Source organism: Aspergillus affinis, assembly GCF_023601865.1.
Source record: "Aspergillus affinis strain CMG 70 chromosome Unknown NODE_167_length_61688_cov_86_527763, whole genome shotgun sequence".
Lineage (NCBI taxonomy): Eukaryota > Fungi > Ascomycota > Eurotiomycetes > Eurotiales > Aspergillaceae > Aspergillus > Aspergillus affinis.
The window spans coordinates 25231-36063 of NW_026515948.1; the positions used below are offsets into that span (position 1 = coordinate 25231).

Consider the following 10833-nt stretch of genomic DNA (forward strand, 5'->3'; position numbering starts at 1 on the left):
TGCCATAGAGAATGAAGACTTGCCGTGACGACGGGTCTGCTTGACTCTGGTTCTGTGAAGTGCACCCCTATAACTACCATTAGCAGTAAAGGTAATCCCTAGACACCAAATACGGTTGGTATGACTATAAACCCCAAGAGATATATGTCTATGTATAGAAGCGATAGAAATGAGAAATGAAAAGATGGGCCTCAAACCCGAGACCTTCTTTTTTGCCTTCACTTTTTTTGGTTCCTTTGTCTGTACCGAGAGACAGGGCCCCCAAGCCCCATCGGCACCAGGCATCGGAAACCTACCAATTTTAAATTCTTTTTTGTTTTGGTTTTTGGATAGGATAAATTCAAGATAATAATGGACGATGAGAATCAATCGTATATACTATACCTGTAATCTGGGCTAAAAGCCACGCTATTCGATCTGCCGTCATCATACTTACATACAGTGATCGCGGGTCATCACTCTGGGATAATTTAGCGTCTAGTTGAGAGTAGACTCCGATACCTTTGGCGCATTCGAGGAACTGTTCTTGGAAGTCGGGGTGTTCGAGATCGTCAAGATGATCGACTCTGTGCACATTAGCTGCCAGAATCTCCAGGTTGAACTGAACGGCCATGTCCAAAAAAGCCATAGCAAAGGCTATCCAGTGCTTTGCCTTCTTGGCAGTCACAACCCCGGGAGGTCAGCGAATCTCAATACTCCCATGACCACCTGTCCGTGAGGGTATGAAATTCCAGGCACGATATCTGTCGGGGCACACGAAATTCACGATCGAGTCTCTATCAGCTGCGTCAATATAGTCAAAGGCGGGGCGGAGTCCACGTAGAGGACCGCTTCTCTCGAGGAGGTTGACCAAGGGAGCATTGTCTTTCATCACCCCTTTGCAGAAACTGTTGGCTTGATCCTGTCTCGAGGGAGGTGGGCATCGAGCAGTGGCTGGCTCCCAAAACACAATTGCCTTCGCCGTGGATTGGAGTTGCGGGGTGAGTAATTGCCAGTCGCAAATGAGATGTGGATGTGAAAGCTGCATGAGGTATATCGCCGGAATTCGGATTGCTCGGTGAGGACAGCCCAGAAATGATTGACGGTCTGGACCCATTCGGCGTTGGCTACGACCACAGGTGAAATTATCTCGAGAGGATCTTATACAGTCAGTCTCTACTTAATCAACGCCGCGAAAGTAAAGCAAAACTTACAAAACCATCTTTAATGTGAACCTTTGAAAGCGATGCATCTGTCGTCACAGCCCATCTAGAATAGACTATTTCACAATCAACGCCATGATCGTAAACGGCGGCTCCCATTCCCTCTCTAGATAGAACGTTGGCTACGGCCTGGAGAAGGGTGATATTGAACCGACGCGCTTCGGAATGTGAGGCATCGGAGGACGGGATCTGAAGCTTTGGGACATGATTAGCAGGACACTTTGGACGGAGGATTACCTCAGCCTCGAATCCGAAATTAAATGGAAGATAGCCACGGGCATTGGGCGGGCTTGTCAATGAGTGTGTTGGGGCAGCTCGGGTAGAAGTTATAGATTGGCGCCGGGGAATCGGGAGACTCCTTTGCCTTGGTAGGGGTAGATTGAGTGCGAAAAAGCTCAGACATTTTGAGAATTATGAACAGTATATGTGCTCAGGATTTCAGAATGAGAAAGCATGGTTAACGCATTCCAAGTTGAATGGTTACAATCTACTTTGAATTCCCGCTCCCTGAACAGTTGCTCCTTCTTGATTGTGCTGTACAACGGGCATCTCGTCTTCTAAGTGTCATATCCTTGGGGAGGAAGAAACCAGAAGCACTTGATCTTGTGTTTCGTGCATTAGCATGGTATCCCTCTATGCTCCTACTTAATGCCCGACATAAAGGCAGCAGCGATCCACCAGAGAACAGTGCGCCAGGATATTGTATGAGGCATTTGTGACAATGATACAGCGACGTGTAGACATGATGGCAGAGGCCAGGTACATTTAATTATGCTCATTACACACACAAAATGCAGGTTGCAGAAGCCCTAAATACTGCGCGGCAACTACGAAGACTACTTGTTGGTCTTGGTAGATAAGTGGAGTGATGTAGGAGGGAAGATATGGGTCATTTTGTCCTTAACAAGTCATGAGACAGGTATTTTTTGTTCAAGCCTTCAGAAGGTTTGTTCAAGTTGGGGAATAAATTATTCTGTGGATGTGCGTATGTGTTTCAACCATCAGACTTAGATCGCGACAATAGCTTAGGACTTTACTATCAAAGGTAAATATCTTTTACGGATCGTTAATAGGATTGAATCTCAATCGAAAGCCCTCAAAACACCTACATATCTTATAGCCAACATGCCTACCAAAGTTTCTATTCCTAAAAAGGAAAATTGAATGATAGGAACATGTTTGGACACCAGCCAACGAGGTATCGTTGCATCTAATATAGATACAATCTAGAAAAGCGAAGAGAATTATTTTGATAAGAGAATCCACCCACAGTATGGGGTGGTAACCACACTTCACGGTCAAAAGCCGCACCGACTTTTTCCTTCCTCCCATCTACCACTTTATTTACCCGCCCTTTATTTGGCGTCGTCCATCAGGATCTTGTCCGTCAACGGAACAAACTTGGGTCCCTCGTAGGACCGCATGCGGAAGAGCCACCAGACAGCCACAAAGATCGTCAATCCACCGGTCATCAGACTAGCATAGTTCATCGAAGCCGCGTCGGTGGGCAAAGCGAACGGGAAGCAGAAAATGACGACGAAAGCCAAGATGTAGATGCAGCTCAACGCGTTGATGACGTATCCGACGGGGCCGAGCCAGAAATGGCCGGGGGTGAAGGACGAGCGACGAGTCAAGAGATGCGGGAAGATGGCGGCAAAGTAAGACAGACTGGACAGCTGCACGAAGCAGCCGACGAAGGCGTTGAACGCGGTAGTCGATCCGACGTAGATGCAAGCCAGGATGGTGACTATGCCGCCACAGACCAGGGTTGCGTTGAAGGGGTTGTGCATGCGGGAGTTGATCTTCGAGAGCCAGCCGGAGAAGGGAGTCGCCTTGTCGCGGGAAATGGTCCAGAGCGTACGGCCGGCGGTGATATAGCAGCCGGCACAGGTGATGACGGTAGGCAAGAAGGCGACGATAAGCAATCCGAGAGAGCCACCCCGCGAGCCAGTCGCTTGACGGTAGATTTCGGCGAGCGGGAATTCGTATGCACTGTTCATAACGGCGTCGAGATCATTGATCGAGTAGAAGACGGCAACCATGTAGAGGACACCGGTGACGAAACCGACGCTCATTTGGGCCAGGACGGCCTTGGGGATGTTCCGACTCGGCCTGTCAACCAAGTTAGATATTTCAAGACGAAAATATGCAAGGATCGAGAGAGGTGTCAATACCTGGGAATCTCTTCTGCCAGATGAGTCGAGCAGTCGGGAGTACCCACACTGTAGGCACCGTTAAGCATTCCTGCAACGAAGACAAACCCGTTGCTCGTATATCCCGTCTGGTTTTGCCAGGTGCGCCAGACAAACTCATTAGAGGCATGTCCCGTGCCGTTAACATGCGGCATGACAGCGCAAACGACGATCGTAATGAAGACCCCGGCTAAAATGAAAAACATTCCCAGATTTCCAATATGCGGGAGAAATCGGTTCATGAACAGAACGATGCAGCAGCACATCCACGTGCAGATGATGAAACTGAGGAATACATGCCACGACTGAGTCTGGAAGCCGGGATGCATGAGGGCGTACATCGAGACGGTCTGCTGACCCAGGATAGCCGACATGGATGCAGCACCCAGGATCCAGGCCAGGCAGTTCCAGAAACCCGCGAAGAATCCACAAACGCGACCATATTTACCGGCGGTGATCGATGCCCAGTGATAGACTGGCGTTCAAGTTAGCCAGATCCCCAGCCAAACAGACAGACAATTTAGCTTTCGACATACCGCCACTGGCGGAAGGCATTCCCGATGCCAGCTCGGCAATGGATGCAGCAACCAACCAATAACAAACCGAGACGGCCATGCTAGGGGTCGCGATTAGCAAAAGACACACACGAGTCGGTGGATCGTTTGGCAGGACATACAATTCATAGATGACACCCGATGGTCCGCCGTTCCCCAACGCCGTTACCTATATAAAGTTAAGTAAGGAGTCAAGTTCCCCAAGCGTCAGGACCACGTACCAGACTGCCACCTTGGGCAATCCATGTGTTTCCTGTCGTCACCGCGACAGCACAGATACTGAGCAAGCTGAAATTCCGATCGAGTTCTTGACGATGGCCGGACGCATTAACTAATTCCATCTCAGCCCGGTCTTCCGTTGAAGACTCGAAGGGCTCCACCTTTTCAGGTGCATCTTTTGGTGCCATTTCGTGGGCTGCTATTCGATCGAGGGTGGATGAAGGCTGAATTGGTCGAAAATGAGATGGTCGAGGATGTAGGGAGGATGGACAAAAATGACGTGAGAGTTGAGATCGAACGGGTGGGAGCTCTTTGGCGATATAGGACCAGGTGTCGGCGAATGGCGAGATACCGGGGCGATAGATTTGATAATTAGGTTGAAAACGAATGCAGGTATATATTGAAGGAATGACCGGAAAGGAAAGAGAAGGAGACGAAACTAAAGAGATCGGTCGAGCATGCCGTGTGAAGGAAAAAGAAGAAAGATAAGGATCAAGTGGCGTGGCACAAGGATGATGACCAGTGAGGGTACCAACGGTTTCTTAAAAGAGGAATCATGCAGGCTCGGCGGGCAGGATTTAAGGGAGTTTAAGGGAGTTTAAGGTAGGTAAGGATCTGGCCGCCGACCAAAGCCAAAGTATACAGCTGGATTTGGGGTGGGGAGGGAGCCATCTCCCGCCAATGGTCACCCTGGCTGGCTGTCGGAGGGGTCACGGAGACATTCGGCCTATTCCCAAAGGGGGAGTTTCAGCAGATGCTTTATCACGATTTCTTTCGGTTGGATGATCTGCCTTGAATCCTGGACAAGAAGGGCACGTGTTCATGGCGGATAGCATTTAAGCATCATTCTTATCCCCACACGGGGGGAGCCTGTCCTCAGGATCTACGGGAATCCGGGTTGGACTGTGAACATCTACTGGCATCTTCTGGGGTATGGAGCGCCTGCGGAGTGTACTGTACGTTGGAGCACTTAGTACAGGTGTGGCACAACCATCAGAATACTATATGGTGTAGGCACAGTCGCCTACCTAACAGAACCTAGAGATGCCGTCCCAGAAAACATTACCAACCAACAGAAACTATTCGAGTTAAAGAAAAAAAATAAGAAAAAAGAAAAAGGGGGGAGATGGAATGTACCCGGAATCTGCTCGCGTGTCTGTCTCACTCCCAGTCGACAGAGATTTTCCTTACTCCGTTGGAATCCTTCGCAATACTGCGAGTACCCTAAGGTGGCCCTTAATGTTCCTTCTTTGCGACAGATTACTCCGTACATAGTCGATAAACTCTCGTTCAGGGACGAATTATTGGATACTTTCCCACGGGCGATTCAACCACGGGCAGGCCGCTTGCCACCGCGGAACTCTGTTTTCTGGGGCCCTAACCTTGTCCGGGGCCAATGACACGGCGGCGCCGCTATCGGGCTAATCATTAGTTACCGCGGCGAATTATTCATCGGTGATATCTTGGCGTGCATTTAATTTGTGGGAATTGATGTCAATTTCCATTCCCCATGTAGATAAGCCTTAATTAATAACAATGCCACTAAGTGAAGATTGAAATTAAAATAAGAGACATTGAAAATAAAAGAAACAAAAAGACACGCAGCACGGAATCCTGCGAGCATCAGGCCATGCTGTCTGTGTTGTCCGTGCTATGCTTGGTCTACCGGTCTTGGTAGGAGGACAAGATCACCATCGTCATATCAACAGCGATACTTGACTACTCCGTACAGAGTATATACAGCGTCGGGTAGAATCAAGATTCTCGATCCTCCCAACCGAGGCACCAACTTCACTGCGTCATTTACCCCCGATTCAGGTAGTATTGCAAGGTGGGATACGAATCAGGTAACCTACATGGATGTTCAACGATGCCTATCCCTTTACAGCAACAAAGCCGGGTCAGGCACCGAACCCAGCTGCCCACCAAGCAACAAACAGGGTCGAGAACTAAGATCGAATGGTAGGGGAAATCTCCGAGCCATTCATCAGGATTCCAGAACAACAAAGACAATGGATTTGAAATTGATCGGGGAACCTAACCTAAACTCTAAGATCGCGCCGGCAGCGAGCGGTACGTGACCGGAGTCGGAATCCGCAACATCATAGGTCTGCCGCTGCAGGGGTATCACACACCCCTGCAGGCCAAGCCGGTGAGCTCATCGTCTGGAGTGATCGATGCGGGCCTCGTGAAAATTCTGATGCGTTAGTCGGAACAGCGTGGGAATTATTGGATGGTTGAGTCAAGAGTGTGCTGAGATGGTTTGATTATTGGCAAGCCTTATGGTATGTCCTAGTAGTTAGCCCGGGCGAACTAGAATGTTGTCCGAAGTCGAAGTGGAATATAATCTATGAAAGGAGACAGCAAGACGTGTGGTTCGATAGTTCCATCTCAGAAGGGCCCATCGGGACTGATTGGGAAACACAGCCGGTTTAATATCAGGAGCAATATCGAGAGGATGTGCTTAATGAGTCGGGGTGGGTTGATAGCTGTACTCCGTAGACTTAAGCTATGACCACTTTGAGTGCACAAGCATGCTGAGAGAGCATGCATAGTCAAGGGCCCGATTCCGATATTTATGCCATGCTAGCAAGACGGGATAAACCTCCAGACTGCGCCGGCCAGATCGAGTCCGATCCTAGGCCCAATCCAGCGGAGTGTTCACCCTGCCAGGTTACACCGCAGAAAGCACGATGTTTCCCTGCCCCACCTGCAATACAAATCAATCACGAACGAAGATGTACACGCTGTAAGTTACGCCAGCGCTCTCGACCCTTGGCTCGACTGGGGACGGAAGAGCATCTCATGACTCCGTCTATCCCGTCTATTTATTTATGGATTGTGTTCCATGGTGAGAGACGCTGCCAAGGAGAGGCCGCTGTCGGCCGACGATATCTTTAGAGGGGATAATGATTCTGCACGCCTCCACGGGAGAGCAGCACAGCCAGGGTAGTTGGCTATTGAGTGCTGACAGGGTGAGAGTGAGGATAGTAGATCGATTTGCTTTGCATCCAGGGCTTCGATGTGATTCACTGGCGATAGATAACGGTGTTCGCTCTGACCTGCGAGGCCACTGAGGCATCCTACGTACTGCATGCCCTGGCTGAAAGGAGGGGGACATTAGGTTTGTCACTAACCCGAGAGGGACTAGGTCGGATGGACATTAACTCGGGACTAATATGGCAGGACCCACCGGGAACGTACACCGTCCCGTATTGGGCAATACCAGACGAGTTCCAGGTTGTATTGCACCTCGTCCCACTCCGACAGCCTTGAGCAAACAAATAGATTGAGCTCCAGTCCATAATAATTATGTCTGTCTGTGGCTTGAGGCGTCGTAACATGATGAAGAGCGACCCATACCCAGCTTGGGTACTCACCTCTTACTCAAATGGGATACCTCGCCTACTGCTTGCTGGTTGGCCGCATGGTGTCTGGGTCCCTCCATCCAGCACCCGTCAATCAAATTGCCGGGAGGGTAGGGCGACCCCAATTATTATACCTATTGTGGTAGCAGTGTGGGATGATGAAATCAAGATGGGTGGTCCCGCAGTGCGGCCGATTGAGGCCCTGAGCCACGGGTCGCCCTAGCTGATGCACCTTTCCCTCGCCTGGCCTTGGTGCTTCATTTCGATCGCAGGCTCGCTGTAATTTGTCCGGCCCGACGGGATGGGACCTGGATTATCTGGCTCGCTGGCCTTCTCCCCCATCAACAGCTGCAATCAATCACATCCCAGCTCGGACGCCGGCCGCTGATTGATCCTAAGGCTGGCCGCGGCGCTTTCCCCTGGCAAATGCGTCGAATCCCCAAACCTTATCACCTTTAAGATGTACGTGCATCCGCCTTATATTCGGTGGCTTCCCTTTGGTTCCCGGTTTGTAGCCTCCTTGCGTGCATGCCATACTAACCCCCTCCTTCCCGGCTTCATAGGTTGAGAAACGGCAACATGACAATTCTGGGTCCGCAATATGGACGGGACTTTGCGAAGGAGACGTGGACTCTCTACGCCGTGGGCATGTTGGGCGTCCTGCTACGATTGTAAGTTACGGCCTTGGTTTCGTCCTTCCAATTTGGTTGATGCTGACGATTGCGATACTTTGCAGTGTGGCACGAATACGTCGATTGGGGATCACGAATCTCCAAATAGATGACTACCTGATGGTCTTTGCCGTTATCTGGTACACTATACTATGCGTCGCCTTGAACCAAGTCGCCTCCGGTGGAGGGTCGAACCTGATGGACGAGAAGGATATCCAGGATCTGACTCCTGCTATAAAGGCTGAGCGGGAGCGAGGGAGTAAATGGGTTTATGTGTCTGAGCATGCATTCATTCTAGCAATCTGGGCAATGAAGGCCTGCATGCTGGTGATATATGCCCGTCTCACGTATGGAATCACCTCCCAGTTCCCATGCTGTACGAAGCTCATACCATCCATAGCGAAGGTTTGCGACAACGGAAATGGGTCAATTACCTTGCCATATACATCGCGCTAGGATTCGTTGCAGTTGAACTCTCGCTATTTCTCATTTGTCGCCCTTTATCGAACTATTGGGCTGTTCCCACGCCCAACGAGCAGTGCTCAACCTACCAATACTACGAGATCATTCAAGGATGCATTTCCATCTCTGCCGACGTTTTCATGCTCCTCATTGGTCTACCTCTCCTCCTTCAAGTCCGAGTGCCCCTCAAACAGAAGTTGATCCTTGTTGTCATCTTCGGCATGGGTATCTTCGTTATCGTTGCGGCCATCTTGAATAAGGTCTACTGTCTCGTGCCCGCTTTGATTTCCTATGTCTACATGAATTGGTACTTCCGCGAAGTCACGGTGGCCGTGTTAGTTACCAATCTCCCGCTGATTTGGTCCCTCCTACGCGATGTTTTTCCCGCCCTCAAAAGTTGGACCGGCGGATCGAAACGCGGAACAGACCGGTATCGCTCTGGACCTTGGACCAGCAAAACATCCGGAAATCGGCATTACGGACCTCCGAGTCACCTCCGCTCTGGAGATTTCAATATGCAAAGCTTCAACCGAAGTACCGTCGATGCGCCGCAGAAAGCCGTGTCAGATGTCAGTACGGAGGCGGCCGACGATCGCAACATCAGTGACGATGGTTCCGACCGAGCCCTAAGAATTCGACAGGACGTGACGGTGACGGTGGAGCGCGAAACGCGGCAGCCTGAAGATTGGGATTTCGGGCATGTGAGGGATGATGCTCTACATCATACGCATGAGCGTCATGCGCAGCCTTGAAACAGTCTAGTCGGCGTCTACATTTTGCGGTCTTTCTTTTGTGCGATCTTTTCTTTTGTTGAAACTAGCCTACTGCCATCCTTTATATCCTGTACATATCCTTGCTCTTCTTTGTTTCTGGGCTTTGTGAGGCGATCTGATTTTTGATATCCGATAGACACCATGTATCTGCTAATATTACGACTCTATGGAACAATGTCCTTGAAAAACATCAATACGGAGGTGATCGGCACAAAGTGGACCAGCCCCGGTCCTGGCAGTCCAATCTGGTTGAGCGTGAAATTATCGATTCGCTGTACCATCGCCTGAAGGATTCAGTCCAGCGGCCCATGGGTGCTATTTCCCACGGTCTGGAATAAACAGCACTGAAACCAATCACGAATCCTTCGCTGCCGTTCCAAGAATCTTCCACGAGCAGTTAATATAAAACTTCGGTTTGAAGATCAACTCGGGTTGAATTTGTCCGGACGGACTCTTCGTTACCATCTGGTTACGGCGTTACAATACACGATGCAGATCTCCCGGCTCCGAACTTTTTTTTTTTCGTTTTAAATTATTTTTTTTTCTTGGTTGCGTCAACGTCGCGCGCCCGACCTTTACCCGCCGCTTTTAGCGCGGTCTCTGTTTTCTGGGTCGTCTCTAACATTCCAGCGGGGTGCAAATCGTATGGATGGAAGCTCCGGTATGAATACTCATCATCCAGCTATTCCATTTGGACAGGACCGCCTCAAAATTGAAAATGATTCCAGCAGATGCAGGCGTCAGGGCCACATTCCTCGGAAAGGGCCACCATTCCGACACTGCCTATTTGCACCTGAACTTTATTCCCCGGCCCTCAGCTCACAATTTGCCTCTGGCTGGCTGCATCCCTGGGAAGCCCCGACAATCCGGGTCCCAAGATCAAGCCAGAGACCCCCGGGCATGCATCGGATTCAGGAACAGCGATGTCTGCTGTTGATGCGAACAGACTTCACCTGAAACAATGCGCGTTCGATAACATCTATACCGCACCACAAGATCTATATGTCGGAATAAGTTTTAAAAAATCAATAGTCTGCCTGACAACCCAGAACACTCTTTGTACAGTCTGGCCTCTCGCTTCCGATTTCCAAATCACCTTAACATCTAAGATTGGTCGCACCCGGCAGCCCACAAGTTCACCGTATGGGGCAAACCTTGACGGATGGCAAGACCCATGAGACTATTCCTTTCCGGTCCATGGTAATCCACCGCGCCATCCCCACCGCCAAATGCTGTATTTGGGAAAGATCATGGTGTCAGCTACGCCATTCGAGCACAACCAGGGGCCCAGTGCTGAACATTATCAGCCTTCCCACGGATGAGGCCCGTGGTAATCTGGGCTGGTGGCCACGAGGGGAAGAAAACCTACCGGCACGTACCCTCCAAGCACAC

The 10833-nt window shown here is 50.2% G+C and overlaps 2 protein-coding genes across 2 annotated transcripts; one reads left to right on the forward strand and one right to left on the reverse strand.

Moving 5' to 3' along the window:
• Window positions 1-2557: 2557 nt before the first annotated feature.
• KD926_002951 (putative choline transport protein) lies at window positions 2558-4355 on the reverse strand (the record flags this gene model as incomplete). Its single annotated transcript, XM_053094529.1, has 5 exons — window positions 2558-3314; window positions 3377-3869; window positions 3931-4010; window positions 4071-4117; window positions 4170-4355. 5 exons carry the CDS (start codon window positions 4353-4355, stop codon window positions 2558-2560), a joined length of 1563 nt encoding a protein of 520 aa, XP_052950711.1.
• Window positions 4356-8114: 3759 nt separating this feature from the next.
• Window positions 8115-9420, forward strand: KD926_002952 (uncharacterized protein; the record flags this gene model as incomplete). Its single annotated transcript, XM_053094530.1, has 3 exons — window positions 8115-8206; window positions 8272-8582; window positions 8675-9420. The coding sequence occupies 3 exons, from the start codon at window positions 8115-8117 to the stop codon at window positions 9418-9420; spliced, it is 1149 nt and encodes a 382-aa protein (XP_052950712.1).
• Window positions 9421-10833: the final 1413 nt, after the last annotated feature.